Genomic DNA, 17,481 nt, shown 5'->3' with positions numbered 1-17,481 from the left:
GTTTTGATGAATTTAAACACACAAATTCAACTGAAACTTTCTGTTTTAGAAATTGATTTTACATACAAGTATTTACTTGTAAGAATTATTTTACTACATATTTTTAGAATCCAGAACCATTCTTATATAATGATTAAAAATATGACTATATTACTAAAATGACCAAGTTATAATCTATTTTCAAAATTTAATTCACATAAAGACATATTCCTATAGGAAACATTGCCAGAATGTATAAAAATTCACTTTGTCAATGGTTATTATATATAGAATAATTATGTAGAATTATTATGTGCTTAATAGAATAATTATGTGCAAAGAACCAAGTGCCATAGGAATGTAAAGCTTTGAAAAACAGAACTCTGGCTCCCAGAAGACCTTATCTCCACTGTCCTACCACATCCTCTTAGAGTTAAGTCCACAAAGCAGCTTTCTCTTTATAGAAACTAGGCTATCTTTTGCCAAAATAAATTATATTCATCATCATAAAAAGGCCTATTTATCCTTACATTGGATTTCTATCCTTGTTCCAATTTTCCATTTATGATCATAGTTCTCCTGATTACTTATTTTAGCCTCGTATGGAAGTTTGAATTCTTAGTTCCACTTCAGTCGGCTCTTTTACATAGAAGTTACTAATGTAGGTTCTAGGACAGTGGTTCTTTGTTAACAATGGACTGAGTCTCAAATAGTTTAACCATTTTTGATGAAAGTAGGCATAGATGGCTTTGAAAGAGAGAGAAAAAGAGAGAGATGAAAGTGAGAGAGAACTTTATTATAATTTAAATTATAAACAATTTCTTAGGATGAATTTTTCAAGAAAAACAAAATAAAGTATTATATTTCTTGGGTATATAATATCTGATAGGATAACTTATAAACATAATTCTCAACAATCCTTCATGGAAGAAATTATTTAGTATTCCCACGTCATAAATGAGTTAGGCCATACAATTAGCAAATGGTAAGTTATGATTCCAAAATATGTCTATGACTCCAAAGTCACAGATTTCCTATTAAACCTATGCTGCTTCTTAGAACTCTATAACCTCTTGCACTTTTTAACCACTTAGATGACACACCTAGTTCTGAATTTATGGCATGGCTCCTGAGTAAGAATTCTTGAACTATTTAGTTGTGCATTTTAACTTTTCACAAGGTTTCGAAAGGAAATTCTAAACTATCCTTCACAGAATATAGGCTGGCCTCCACTGCACTGTGCTTTTGTCTGTACCTCTTTCATGTTCTCACCACTTTATAAAGACCTATGGTGGTGGTGCTTTACTTGCTAAATTGCGTCCATCTCTTTGTGACCCCATGTACTGTAGTCTGCCAGGCTCTTCTTCCATAGGACTTCTCAGGCAAGAACAATGGATTTGATTGCCATTTCCTTCTCCAGAGGATCTTCCCAGCCCAGGGATCGAACTCAGGTCTCCTGCTTGGCAGGAGGATTCTTTACCACTTATACAACTGGGAAGCCTGTTATAACCACTTTGAACACGTGACTTCTCTCTCCCCAGCACTTTCCATTTTCCTACTTCTTTACTTGCAGGTCTAACAGTCATTACAAGTTTAACATGTCCAAGGAAGAACTTTTGATCTCTTACCCACAATATCCAATTTTTTAACAAGTCTTACCATTTCAACTTGTAAATTTTATCTAAAGTACATTAGTACTTCTTTTCATTTCCCCTGCTACCACTTGACTTTGGTCAAATTTTCCCCTGAATTATTGAAATTAACTTATATGCAGGGTACATCCTGAGAAACACTGGGCTGGAGGAAGCACAAGGTGGAATCAAGATTGCCAGGAGAAATATCAATAACTTCAGATATGTAGATAACACCAGCCTTATGGCAGAAAGTGAAGAACCAAAGAGCCTCTTGATGAAAGTGAAAGAGGAGAGTGAAAAAGTTGGCTTAAAGCTCAACATTCAGAAAACGAAGATCATGGCATCCGGTCCCATCACTTCATGGGAAATAGATGGGGAAACAGTGTCAGACTTTATTTTTGGGGGCTCCAAAATCACTGCAGATGGTGACTGTAGCCATGAAATCAAAAGACGCTTACTCCTTGGAAGGAAAGTTATGACCAACCTAGAGAGCATATTCAAAAGCAGAGACATTACTTTGCCAACAAAGGTCCATCTAGTCAGGGTTATGGTTTTCCCAGTGGTCATGTATGGATGTGAAATTTGGACTATAAAGAAAGCTAAGCACATAAGAATTGATGCTTTTGAACTGTGGGGTTGGAGAAGACTCTTGAGAGGCCCTTGGACAGCGAGGAGATCCAACCAGTCCATTCTAAAGGAGATCAGTCCTGAGTGTTCATTGGAAGGACTGACGTTGAAGCTGAAACTCCAATACTTTGGCCACCTGATGTGAAGAGCTGACTCATTGGAAAAGACCCTGATGCTGGGAAAGATTGAAGGCAGGAGGAGAAGGGGACAACAGAGGACAACAAAGGTCGGATAGGATCACCAACTCAATGGACATGGGTTTGGGTGGACTCTGGGAGTTAGTGATGGACAGGGAGGCCTGGTGTGCTGCGGTTCATGGGGTCACAAAGAGTCAGACACGACTGAGCAACTGAACTGAACTGAATTGTAATAGTCTCCTATGTGAAGCTACTTTACTACTACTCTTGCCCCAGTAAGCCAGACAGGCCTTTAAAAACATAGATCAGATCGCTCCTTTGCTTGAAATTCTCCAGAGGTTTCCCAATGCACATACAGTAAAATTCAAAGCACAGTTGTTGTTGTTGTTGTTTAGTCGCTAAGTCATGTTTGACTCTTTGTGACCTCATGCACTATAGCACGCCAGGCTTCCCTGTCCTTCACGATCTCCTGGAAGTTTCTTTTCATTATATCCTGTCCTCATATCTAATACTGCTTCAATCATGCACTCGCCCCCTATAGTTCTTTCTCCCATTTATCTGCTTCATTTTCTTCATGGCATTGATAAGCACCTAAAATTATCTTTTATTTTTATATAGCTCCCATACTAGAATATAAACTCTATGAAAGTAAGAATCTTGTAGTTTTGTTGCTATCTTACCAGTGGTTAGGGTCAAATATCTATTGAATGAACCAAAATCAAACACAATATATTAATAAATTACAGAAACATAAAAAAACTGATTTAAAAGTTCATCATTTTAAAAGACAAGAAAAAAAAAGCTTATCTTCAGATTACCTATAATACACATTGCAAGAATAAAAAGAGTAGTGTTTCATTTCACAAACTAAATGTACCTTAAAAAGGGACAGTCTTTTAATTTCTTTGGTTACAGTTTTACAAATACAATATATCTTTAGTCAACCTATTAAAATTTCTTTTTCTTTTTATTAGACATTGCAAAAAGCTTAAAACAACAATTTAAGATAATATGCATTAAATTTTCAGTTTTATAACAGAAAATCTTCCCCAATAACACTTGGATATTAAACTTAAAAACGGTTAGCCTACCAAAAATTTCAGAATTGCTGAAATTTAGTATAAAGACGGGAAAATGAAGGTAACACATACTTACATTTGGTCCTTGGGTTTCCTGCAGCCATTTAAGGATGTGGGTCAAAGAGAAAGTTTTACAATAATTAAATATACTGTGTCTCAAAACACATTAACTTAAGCAAAACAGTTAAATTTGAAGAAAATTTAATGCGGAAATAACTATTTTCCAGTTATCTCATATAGGCTGTTAAAGTTTTTCAACTTAAGTCTTTTTCTTTTTTAAAAAAGCTTAATTGAAATATAGTTACAACCAGACAATTCACCCATTTAAAGTGTACAATTCAATGTTTTTAGTATATTCAACAAGGTTGTGTAATTGTCAACTTAATTTTAAAATGAAGTTTATTGATTTCTTTCTTCATGTATACATTTTTATAGAAAATCTTGAAAATACAGAAAAGCGTGTTTGAAGAAAAACTATTTTATCTACAGACAACCATATTAATACTTTGGTATACTTCTTTCCAACATTTTCACTTCTGCATAGTTTTTTTTTTGTGCAGTTTTTTAGTGAACTTTCTGTTCTTGGTTTTTTTATACCTATGTCATATCATAGTTTTATACATTATTTTTACATTAAAAATACTTTTCATTCATTATTGTAAACTTTTAATAATAACTTGCTAAAATCTATTAAATGACTGTTATTTGTCAGGAACTGTTCAAGAAAGGATTAATCATTTAATACTTTAAATAACCTAAGAGATGATTCCCATTTATGAAGGAAAAGTTGAGGCATTAAAAGGTTCAAGGTTATACAGGTAGTAAATGAGAAAAGTAACAAACATAAAATAACCAATCATATAACATTCCAATGTTATAAACCAAAATTTAATTAACCATTTTTCTACTGTTAGACATTTAATTTATTTCCAATGGTTTTAATCTTAGAGTAAACTTCCCAGAATTAATATGACTCTGTCAAGGGATATGAGATTTTTAAAGACTCACAATGCATATAGTAAAAATGCTTTCAAAAGGTTGAACAGTCATCAGTAATGAAAGTGCCATTTCACAACAGCCTCATGGTTACTGTGTTTTATTTTTTAAAATTTTTTCTAATTGTTGCTTTAACTTTACATTTCTGTTATTACCACCAACGCTGAACATTTCTTTATATCTGTGCATCAGTTTCCTTCCTTCTTCTGGGAATAGTCTGATGTCATCTTGAAATTTAAGTTAAGAACTGTTCCTAAACCTCAACTGATATTTAAATGTAAATGCATTTGAAATATGAGCTTACTTAGTAAGTCAAACACTTGACTTCCTGTATAAACCTCAAAGGAACCAGAAGGGCAGTTTATCTTTATTATATAATAGAAATAAAATCCATAAATTGCTTTTTAAAAAGGTGTGAACAATTTTTCACTTCTTTTCATTCTTGCTTCTTAAGCATTTTCTGAACTGACAAATTTCACTACTGTAGAAAAGCTGGATAGTATCTATCATTCCTTTTGACAACTAAATTCATAAATAAATAAATAAATAAATAAAAGATTTCAAGGTATTATAAAAGGATATAATAAGGGTTTTCTAAAGCAAAGAGGCCATTCGGGCTTCTTTAATCATAGGACGAGCCATTAGTGTTCGTCGTCTCCAGTAATGCTAAGGAAAGAAAAGATGACATACTTAAGAATACAGTAAGTAAATTAGAAGTTTGAGATTAACATATACAACTATATATAAGATAGATAATTAACAAGGACAAATAGCACAGGGAACTCTACTAAGTATTTTGTAATAACCTATAAGGGAAAAGAATCTGAAAAAGAATAGATATATGTATATGTATAACTGAATCACTTTGCTGTACACCTGAAACTAACACAACATTGTAAATAAACTATACTCAAATATTAAATGAAAATTAAATGTAAAGATATAATAAATACATCTATTAAGGAGAGTATGTGGGTTCATAACCAAGTCTTACATGATCTCCTGTTCCAGCAAGATGAATGCATACAGGTCTGTATTTGCTGTTCCACTCTTTAGGCACAATAAATTGGAACCTATTTAAAATAAGATGACACATCAGTGAAACTAAAAGGCTTTAAATATGAACTTTGAATTCTTTAAAGTTCCATAATTAAATTTTTTGGGAGAAAAAATCATTTAGAATTTTGACATTTAAATTGTAAGTGACTGATTAAGCTACTGTTTGCCCAATGGCAACAAAGAATTGTAAATTTGCTTTGTATTACAGTGTTAAAATATTTAATTATAAGCACAGAATTTAGCATAACCATTTTTACCTTATAACAAAATCCTGTATGCACTGTCAACCAGCAAACATCAGGAAAAGTTAATGAAGTTAATTGAACTAGGAATGGAAGGAAAGGTTATCTAGACACAGGACTTGGCAGCTCTTTTTGCGATTGCCAGAAATCCAGAGGGGCAGCAACTAGCCTGGAACTTTGTAAAAGAAAATTGGACCCATCTCCTTAAAAAATTTGATTTGGGCTTATTCCCCATAAGAATGATGGTCTCCGGTACAACATCTCATTTTTCTTCCAAGGATGAGTTGCAGGAGGTGGAACTGTTTTTTGAATCTCTTAAGCCCAAGGATCACATCTAGATATATTTCAAATTATTCTGGAAACCATATCCAAACATATTAAGTGGCTGGAGAAGAACCTTCCCACCCTGAGGAACTGGCTACCGATTACTACTTCAATGGTCAATAGAAACAGCACATCAGATGCTGTGTCTGTGGGAAGTGGGCAGAGCTCAAGCCAATGTTTCAGATAGTTTAATCTGTAAGACGGAGAAGGCGATGGCATCCCACTCCAGTACTCTTGCCTGGAAAATCCCATGGACGGAGGAGCCTGGGTAGGCTGCAGTCCATGGGCTCGCAAAGAGTCGGACACGACTGAGCGACTTCACTTTCACTTTTCACTTTCATGCACTGGAGAAGGAAATGGCAACCCACTCCAGTGTTCTTGCCTGGAGAACCCCAGGGACGGGGGAGCCCGATGGGCTGCCGTCTATGGGGTCATACAGAGTCGGACACGACTGAAGTGACTTAGCAGTAGCAGCAGCAATACCACAACTTTATATATGCAAAATGAAATTTTCTTATTTTGTAAAGACATCAACAAATATGATTAAGTCCTAGAAAAACAATTCTTTGGATAGCTCTACTTTTTCTCCTTGCAGGAATAATGCTTGGCTGTACAAGCTGTTAATGTATCAACAAAATAGTTCATGGTTATCTTTTTCTCAACTTGGAGTTATGACAAGATTTATTAAAACTTTTATGTTCGACAGTAAAAGCAAACCATACCCCCCCAGAAAATATCTATTTGTCATCTTCTTCTTATAATATTTTAGTCTCCTCTATAATGTTTTTTTCCTATATGACTCTGTTTTAACCATTGTAGTGAGATATATATGATAAAATTTACCATTTTTAATTGTACAGTTTAGTGACATTAAGTACATTTACATTATTGAGCAACCCCTACCACTATCCATTTTCAGAATTTTATCTTCCCAAACTGATTTATTTTTCTCTTCAGTTTTCTTAGCAGTTGACATTCTGGAATAATTATCATAGTAGAATTCTGGTCAGCTCAAGGTTTGACCTCAGATGGTTGCAGTCTTGGGCAACATAAACCTGAATTCTGAGCTTACTTTGCCTGGGCAAGGGAAAACACCACTACTTGTATGTGCTTAGTCACTCAGTCATGTCTGACTCTTTGTGATCCTTTGGACTGTGTCCTCTGTCCACAGGATTTTTCAGGCAAGAATACTGGAGTGGGTTGCCATTTCCTTCTCCAGGGGATCTTCCTGACCTAGGGATCAAACCTGAGTTTCTTGTATCTTTTGTACTGCAGGCAGATTCTTTAACTGCTGAGTCATCAGGGAAGTCCCAATTACTGTAAATAAATTGTTAAATAGAATATAGACATGTAAATTTAGGATGGTTTAATGATTATTTCTGTTCTATGCTCATGCAAACTAACTCTTAGTTTTCTGTCTCAAGTCAAAACTACCAATGCTAACAGCTCTGCCTCATTTTGGGCTTCCCTGGTGGCTCAGTTGGTAAAGAGTCTGCCTTCAGTGTGGGACATCTGGGTTTGATCCCTGGGTTGGGAAGATTCCCCTGGAGGAGGACATGGCAACCCACTCGAGTTTTCTTGCCTGGAGAATCCCCATGGATAGAGGAGCCTGGCGGGCTGCAGTCCATGGGTTTGAAAAGAGTTGGACATGACTAAGTGACTAAGCACAATGACTGCTTCTTTTAGTATTCCCAGCACTGTACCACTTCTTGATATTTTGAAGATTACGCTGGTAACAGTTTAAGTTCAAATGTATACTAAACTTTAAACTTTTACTCTCCCTCCATATTTTAATGGAAAAATACTGAATAATTATTGTAATTAAAAAGTAATTTGAAGTAATGACCTTGGTATTAATTGCATACATCAACATAAACAATCTACTACCGTAACTTTCTAAATAAAAATTCTTACCTAGCAATAACAGATTCAATTGGCATGATATCAGGCACATAATGGGCCATGGGGGAAACAAAGTGTCCATCTAGGATCTTACAATCTGATTGCTCTTCAATCTAAAAAAAAGCAAAACCAAGTTGTATACACAAGGATGACGATATCTCAGTCTATCATAGATGTTTTTCTATTTAAAAGTTCTATTTAATTAAAACATTTTTTTCTTCCTGACTATGTATCATTTTGGAGAACGAAATGGCAACCCACTCCAGTGTTCTTGCTTGGAGAATTCCATGGACAGGGGATCCTGGTGGGCTTCAGTCCATGGAGTCACAAAGAATTGGACAGGACTGAACACACACTCCTACTCCTGTGTATCCTTTTGCACCATTCTGCTTTCTAGAGACATGGCTCCTTCATTTCCTTTACTTTAGTCTATTTGGGAAAATAATCTATAAGTAAAGCTCATTTGTACAAGGACAATTTGTATAATAACAAAATAAAATATCCACTACAAAAATTCAACAATATAAAGATAAGTATAAAAACAACTTACAAACAAATTATAATTTACCACTGTCAAATAAGGGTTGACATTATATATATCAGAATGGCTTATTTTCAGGCAAGCTATTGATGTAAGATTCATGTAAGGAAAAATGTCATACTTGCATATACAGCAAAGGCATTTGCTAATATTCAACACCTAACTTTTTTCACCTCAAATAGTTATTTTTTTAAATTAAAAAAATCTTTATCAGGATAACAGTCAAAATTAAATCAGCAGTATAGCATCACACACTGTTCATGGGGTTCTCACAAGCTAGTAAAGTAATCATCTCACATGCTAGCAAAGTAATACTCAAAATTCTCCAAGCCATGAACTTCCAGATGTTCAAGCTGGATTCAGAAAAGGCAGAGGAACCAGAGATCAAATTGCCAACATCCGTTGGATCATCGAAAAAGCAAGAGTTCCAGAAAAACATCTACTTCTGCTTTATCGACTACGCCAAAGCCTTTGACTGTGTGAATCACAATAAACTGTGGAACATTCTGAAAGAGATGGGCATACCAGACCACCTGACCTGCCTTCTGGGAAATCTGTATGAAGGTCAAGAAGCAACAGTTAGAACTAGACATGGAACAACAGACTGGTTCCAAATCGGGAAAGGAGTACATTAAGGCTGTATATTGTCATCCTGCTTATTTAACTTACATGCAGAGTACATCATGAGAAATGCTGGGCAGGATGAAGCACAAGCTGGAATCAAGATTGCCAGGAGAAATATCAATAACCTCAGATATGCAGATGACACCACCCTTATGGCAGAAAGTGAAGAAGAACTAAAGAGCCTCTTGATGAAAGTGAAAGAGGAGAGTGAAAAAGTTGGCTTAAAACTCAATATTCAGAAAACGAAGATCATGGCATCTGGTCCCTTCACTTCATGGCAAATAGATGGGGAAACAATGGAAGCAGTGAGAGACTTTATTTTTCTGGACTCCAAAATCACTGCAGATGGTGACTGCAGCCATGAAATTAAAAGATGCTTATTCCCTGGAAGGAGAGTTATGACCAACCTAGACAGCATATTAAAAAGCAGAGACATTACTTTGCTAACAAAGGTCCATCTAGTCAAAGCTATGGTTTTTCCAGTTGTCATGTATGGATGTGAGAGTTGGCTTATGAAGAAAGCTGAGCACCAATGAATTGATGCTTTTGAACTATGGTGTTGGAGAGAGATTCTTGACAGTCCCTTGGACAGCAAGGAGATCCAACCAGTCCATCCTAAAGGAAATCAGTTCTGAATATTCATTGGAAGGACTGATGCAGAAGCTGAAATTCCAATACTTTGGGCACCTGATATGAAGGACTGACTCATTGGAAAAGACCCTGAAGCTGGGAAAGATTGAATGCAGGAGGAGAAGGGGACGACAGAGGACGAGATGGGCATTAAGTAAGCTTCCATAAATTTTGACAAATTATTTCCAATCATATATTGGGTCTTATTAGCATATATTTTATTTCTATACCAGTATTAGGCTGTGTTGAGTATGCTGTGCCTTACAATACTCATTGATATATGACTGAACTAGTTTTTACTTACCACTCTTCCTTTTCAGGTATTCCTGATCTGACTATACTTCCCAAATATATACTTGAGCCCTTCTCAAAATAATTTAAGGATCCTTTTATGGACCTTAGTACTAAACCGAATATTTTAATTGGAATTATACTGCATTGTCTCTAAAAAAAAAATGGTAAGGAGACAATATATATAATATGAAATTTTGATCCAAGAAATCTTTACATTTAGTCATCTTTGTGCCTCTTACAGTTTTAAACTTTTTTTTTATCTATTTTAGAAGAATTAATTATTTGAAAAAGGAGGCAGCACAACCTAATGTGAAAGGGAATAATAATTCAACAAATAGTGTTGGGGTAAATGGCAATTTGATAAGGAAAAAAAAACCACTCTCAGAGCTATACAGAATATAGATTTAAAAGTTAAGCAAGCTACAACTCAACACTAAAAAGATGAATAACCCAATTAAAAATGGGCAAGGGTTTCACAGATATTTCTCAAATGAAAATTAAAAATAAGAATATGAAAAGATGCTCAACATCACAGTCATTAGGGAAAGACATATCCAAATCACAATAAAATATACTTCACACCCATTAGGAAGGCTAGGGCAAGTAGAAATATTAGTAAGGATGTGGAGAAACTGAAAGCATTATACACTGCGTGTGGCAAAGTTTTAAAGTGGTACACTTTGGAAAACAGTTGACAATTTGTTAATAATTTAAGCACAGAATTACCATGTGACTGAGCAATTTCATTCCTAGGTGTATACCCAAGAGAACTGAAAATGTATATCCACAAAACACTGCTGCTGCTGCTAAGTCGCTTCAGTTGTGTCCGACTCTGTGCGACCCCATAGACAGCAGCCTACCAGGCTCCCCCATCCCTGGGGTTCTCCAGGCAAGAACATTGGAGTGGGTTGCCATTTCCTTCTCTAATGCATGAAAGTGAAAAGTAAAAGTGAAGTCGCTCAGTCGTGTCCAATTCTTAGCGACCTCATGGACTGCAGCCTACCGGGCTCCTCCATCCGTGGGATTTTCCAGCCAAGAGTACTGGAGTGGAGTGCCATTACCTTCTACTCCAAAAACACGAGTACATGAATATTCATGGCATTATTATTCATAATAGCTAAAAAGTAGAAACAACTAAAGTGCTCATCAATAAATGAATAAACAAAATGGACATACTTACACTGGAATATTTCGCCATAAAAAAGAATGAAGCACTGGTACCTGGTACAACATGGGTGAATCTTAAAATCTGCTAAGTGAATTAAGCCAGAAACAAAATGCCACATGTTGGATGATTCCATTTATAAGAAATGTCCAGAACAGGTGAATCCACAGAGACAACAAATGAGTGACCAGCAGGTGAGAGGCTAGGGAAGTGGCAGGTGACAACTAACGGGTATAGGGCTTCTTCTGGGGGCAATAAACTGTTCTGGAATTAGACAGGGATAGTTGCACATCTTGGAATATAATAAAAAACTACACTGAATTGTACATTTTAAAAGGGTGATTTTTTTGTATTTGAATTATTTCTCAAGGTTTGAAAACTGAGAGTGAGAGTGAGATAAGGTTGGGGGAGAGGAAGGATATCTGCAAGAAAGCATTCTAAAATCCTAACAGTAATTCCCCCCAGGGAGGAAAATGGAAATAGGGGGTAAAAAGTGGTCGGAGTTAGAGTTCTGATCTTTATGTAGTATGTTTTAAATTTGTTTAAGCCTATGAGTCTTTAGTAGAAGAAAATAGAGAAAATGGAAATATTTAGCCAAGTTTGAGGGAGAAATGTTCTAAATCCAGAAGATACAAGGAACTGCTATATGGTATAGAGGAGGGATTTCCAATTTACAAGATCCTGTGTTTAGCACTGAAAGTCTTTTATCCAATATATGAAAGAGATGAAAGTGGAGTTATTTTGGTTGATGGCAGTGAGGGATGTGAAGTTTAACCATTTGCAGCTCCTCCCCAACAACATTAAATATCCAAGTACATAAATCTAGAAATATTTTACAAAAAGAATGGTTGTTTAAAAACAAAACTATTTCAAAAACATTTTCTCATATTCTCTAATTTTACAGCATTTACTTTCTACCCTTCTCTCATCAATTAACTGTATCCCATAAGAATTCCCTGATGTTACATAACAATTGTCTTGCTAACAACTTTTCATGTGCTGATTCTCTAACTAGAGTACTTCCCTGTTTTATTTGTAATTCTTCTGAAATGTTGAATAATTTACTTTAACTTTCTTGAGCCTAAAGATAAAAGATGAGCTTCAAAAAGACCCAGCCCTAAATATTTTCTTGTATTTATCTAAGTGTTAAAAATATGCTCCTATATAAACATGCAGATAGTTATTAAAAGCATTCAATTAGAATATATATAATATTTAAAAAATATTAAATGAAAAAAAATCTATACTGTACTCATGTTTTAGAATTCACTGTTATTATACTCCAACATTCAGCCCACTCTTGCCACACAGTTATATAAAACCTGAATTTCTATAATTGCATTTCTTTCATTTTAATACCTTATCGATGTACACTGGATAATCACTTGAAACCAGATTCTGACATCTTTCTCGATTTCCAATAATCTTCCTGAATTCAAAGAGTCTATTATGGGAAGGGAGAAAAAGGAAAAAATTCATTATTTCCATTATATTGAGACTGATGAAAAGTAAAAATTAGCAAGTCCAGTTTACGAACTGTATCAAAATTTAATTTTAATAATGAAACAAAAAAATAGGGTTTGTTTTTTTTCAAGACTGAAATTTTGTTTCAGAAAAAACATGAGAAATATCATTGTTCTGAAAGTAATTAACATATGAAAGCCTCAAAATTGAAGGTGCAAATCCTGAATTAATTTTCACTAATCCAAATGTTTTCATGAGCTATATAGTATATCACAGTTTTATAGTCATCACAAATTCCAAGTTATTCAAGAAAGTTCAGTCCTTGAAAACTCAAAGCAATAATTATCAAAGTTAAAAATCTATGTCTGAGAGCTCTTTAAGTCTGAATTACTTTAAAAACAGTTCAATTTATGATTATGTGAGTTAAAACTTAACAGTAATAATTAGATAAAAGAGAGAAAACAATTTCTTTTCTTATTTAATAGCTAATGCTTAATTTACCAATCACTTTATATTTATAGAAAAGGCTTTTTTAAAAACTGGAATGAAATTTTAAATGTTTCCCAAAACAACAAACTTGGCAAGCATGCAGAGAACACTGCTTACCTTTTGAGATCCTCTGGCCTTCCCCATCCTCTGATAAAAAGTTTTGTAAGGAGTAGTCTCCGGTATAGAATATCTAACTTGCTCACACCCATCAGTAGCAAACAAACATCTATAAAACAAACATTTAAAAGACCTTGAAGTATCTTATTTTATTCAGCAGGTCAATTTTCTAATTCTCTCTTTACATATTAGGTACAAATTTAAGATTGATCTACTCTTAGCAACTTTCCAATATACAACACAGTATTGTTAACAACAGTTACTATGCTGTCACATCCCTGTGACTTACTTATCTTGTAGAAATAAAGAAATTGTAACTCTGGTTACAGACTGATGGATGCTATCTAAACTTGCGGTAAATGCATCATAATATATACATATATCAAGTCACTGTGTTGTATACTTTAATATGACATTATATACCAATAAGACTGGGGGAAAATGAAATAATGAGATTAAACTGGAACCTTGAATTTATTCTCTTGGGAATAAGATACAAGAGACAGGAAAAGTACTAGGACAAAAGTAGAGAAGATGAAGAAGAGCCCTGAGCATCAGTAAACTGAATTCTCTAAGGCAGCACCTTCCCATTCTCACTCAGCACAGTGACTGACAGTAAATACTCAATATCTGATGATAACAATAGGAGTGGCTAATATGTAATACTGTTTTATCTGCTGGTCACCATTTAAAAACTAAACACACACACATGTAAGTTCTTGTTTAAACTTTCCAACATTTTAATGAAGAAAGGATATAGAACCCCAAGACAAGGAGAGGATAGGTGATTAAGGTCACACAACAAGTGGGGAACAGACCTAAGACTAACGCATGACTAAAGACCTAACTACTCTTCTATGCACTACAGTGCATGAAAAGTAATAATTAATCAATGTGACTGCTTCTGTACCACTTATCTGTCTTTCCCAAACAGTTCTGAAGCTTTTAAAAAATATCTGCCTCAATCTTTTCAAATCGAATGGTGCAGTTTTGACTTGCAGGCAAAACCTGATTCAGGTTCAAGGTTTATTCTACTTAGAAAAATGAGGTTTCATAAGTACTTATTTATTACTCTGAATGTTGGGGGAACCACCATTTATGTCTTATATTTTTACTCTTTGATTTGTAACAAACAAGTTCATTTTAATGCTCTTCTTTGCATTAAGTGTACAGTCTAATCCACCATCAACTGGACTAGCACTTTATTATTTTTATGACTGGACCAGCAAATATATTTATTATTGTGAAGAAATTTCACTAGAATTCCATATAAAACTTCTATCACCATTATTGTAATAAGATATTATCGTATTATTATAGCCATGTTAGTATATCAATGTATTGAAGGAGGAAATCTGTCAAATACCAATCATATAGGACTTCTATAATTTATGATAGTTTATAGGAAGAAAATCAATTTCATTTAAAGAAGAGGATGAAAGCAAAAATCAACTTGAAGAATCCTTACGTACTCATTTATTTGCCACTTCCTCTGAAAAAAATTTTTTTAAACATTTCCTAAAACATTCTAAGAATTTTCAATAGTCACTTTGAAAGTTAATCCAGAACTGAATGACATAAGCTTCCTAGAATACCTACAGATGATGATAAAATACATTTTTGGCTTTCTTTTACCACTTTACAAAAGTATAGTCAATATTTTAAATAAAGTCAAAATTTAATGTTAACAAGGGTGAAATGTCAATAATGTTGACATTATCTGTTAGTAATTTTTCTACTCAACTGATTTGCATTGTTAATCAGAGAGTGGAACTCCTATTACCAGTTTTTGCGGCAGTGGCTAAAGCCTTTGTGTGTTATTACTTAAACTTAACAACTTTAGTTTCAGCTGAATCTTGTAGGACAAAAAAAACTAAGAATTTCCTTACTTTAATGCACCAACCTCTTAAATAACATTTCCTGACTGAACAATTTTTAAAGATTTGTAGAACTGGACATGGAACAACAGATTGGTTCCAAACAGGAAAAGGAGTACGTCAAGGCTGTATATTGTCACCCTGTTTACTTAACTTATATGCAGAGTATATCATGAGAAACGCTGGGTTGGAAGAAACACAAGCTGGAATCAAGATTGCCAGGAGAAATATCAATAACCTCAGATATGCAGATGACACCACCCATATGGCAGAAAGTGAAGAGGAACTAAAAAGCCTCTTGATGAGAGTGAAAGTGGAGAGTGAAAAAGTTGGCTTAAAACTCAATATTCAGAAAACAAAGATCATGGCATCTGGTCCCATCACTTCATGAGAAATAGATGGGGAAACAGTGGAAACAGTGTCAGACTTTCTATTTTTTGGGGCTCCAAAATCACTGCAGATGGTGACTGCAGCCATGAAATTAAAAGATGCTTACTCCTTGGAAGGAAAGTTATGGCCAACCTAGATAGCATATTAAAAAGCAGAGACATTACTTTGCCAACAAAGGTCCATCTAGTCAAGGCTATGGTTTTCCCAGTAGTCATGTATGGATGTGAGAGTTGGACTGTGAAGAAAGCTGAGTGCCGAAGAATCGATGCTTTTGAACTGTGGTGTTAGAGAAGACTCTTGACAGTCCCTTAGACTGCAAGGAGGTCCAACCAGTCCATCCTAAAGGAGATCAGTCCTGGTGTTCATTGGAAGGACTGATGTTGAAGCTGAAACTCCAATACTTTGGCCACGTCATGCAAAGAGTTGACTCATTGGAAAAGACCTTGATGCTGGGAGGGATTGGGGGCAGGAGGAGAAGGGGACGACAGAGGATGAGATGGCTGGATGGCATCACCAACTCGATGGACATGGGTTTGGGTGGACTCCAAGAGTTGGTGATGGACAGGGAGACCTGGCGTGCTGGGATTCATGGGGTTGCAAAGAGTCAGACATGACTGAGTGACTGAACTGAACTGAATCAAATTATATACTATTTTCAAGCTTTCCTCAATTACCCATTTCTACATGTTTTTACAACTATGTGGTATTCTGACATTAATACATAGTTTGCTGAAAAATCTTTTGCTGTTGCCTAGGGAAGTCAAAGTCTGCATATGATAAGAATTGTCCTATGAAGTATGAATAACCAGATGTGATGTACTAGCAAAGAGCTATGATGAAAGACAACGTCATTTGAACATTTGCAGAGGGTGCAGAGATGGTGTAGAAAGGCAAAGCTTGGAGACTCTCCCAAGCAATTAGGAGTACACTACAATTTGTTGTTGCTGTTTCTGTAACTATTAAAATAGCTGAAGTAGAAATTCTAAGTATAATTGATTTATTTTCATAAAATGAACAACCTATATTTTATCAGATGATTATAGTTAAAAGCGGTTACAAAAGCAAAGGAAAGGTTATAAAGAAAAATCAAAGTTTTAACTGAGTCTTCAGGGAGATCAGTCAGGCAGATAGAAGATATGCAAACACAAAAGGGAAGATGTGAAAAAGTGTGACTTGCTGAAATAAGGGCCCAAAGAATAGGATCTCAAGTGAGCAGGAAATACGTCATGCTATTATTAACATTTATCTAGTGGAGACTGATTGTTCACTTTATAGATTTATAATAATTTTCTATAGAGTTTGGATTTTAAATCTTTACCTATCAGATTCATAGCAAAAAGCTTTCACCATTTCACTAATTTTAAAAATTATTTTTTAATGCATTCCACACGTTTTCTTAAACGGTTATATAATCAAACCAACCCATTGCACCATATCCAAGAGAACTTCCTATAACACTGCAGTAAATATAAAATTCAATTTTTTTAAATGTTAAATTCCATTTTATCGGAGGTCACTTGGGATTTTGCTTAATGAGGGTTCATAGTTGGCACCCCTATCATCAAACTGAGTACCAACACATCGGCAAAAATTATTCTTAGCTTGTAGACCATACAAAAACTGGCAGGTTGGCCCATAGGCCATAATTTGCTTACCCTTGAGCTAGAAAATCAAATAAATCATAGGTATGTCATGAATATCACAACACTGTCAAAAATGCAAAGATAAACTAAAATGGCATAAATAAAATACAGATATTGATTTTAAGAGTATTCATTATGTCAGAAAATTGAAAGTGTTAGTTGCTCAGTTGTATGGACTGTAGCAACTCCATGGACTGTAGCCTGTCAGGCTCCTCTGTCCATGGAATTCTCCAGGCAAGAATACTGGAGTGGGTAGCTATTCCCTACT

The 17,481-nt window shown here is 34.8% G+C and overlaps 1 protein-coding gene across 1 annotated transcript in view; it reads right to left on the bottom strand.

Annotated features, from left to right (window-relative positions):
• Positions 1-17,481, bottom strand: part of ABHD18 (abhydrolase domain containing 18) — a 42,168-nt gene that overhangs the window by 16,584 nt on the left and 8,103 nt on the right. Inside the window, 7 exon segments of the mRNA XM_013970525.2 lie at positions 3,533-3,560; positions 5,035-5,052; positions 5,055-5,118; positions 5,447-5,525; positions 7,992-8,092; positions 12,593-12,677; positions 13,304-13,412. Of these exon segments, the coding sequence (XP_013825979.2) occupies positions 3,533-3,560; positions 5,035-5,052; positions 5,055-5,118; positions 5,447-5,525; positions 7,992-8,092; positions 12,593-12,677; positions 13,304-13,412 (484 nt within the window).

The sequence above is a fragment of the Capra hircus genome, chromosome 17 (genome assembly GCF_001704415.2).
Source record: "Capra hircus breed San Clemente chromosome 17, ASM170441v1, whole genome shotgun sequence".
Lineage (NCBI taxonomy): Eukaryota > Metazoa > Chordata > Mammalia > Artiodactyla > Bovidae > Capra > Capra hircus.
Note: the sequence above shows the minus strand (reverse complement) of the source record. Positions and strands in the feature narration are given on the sequence as shown.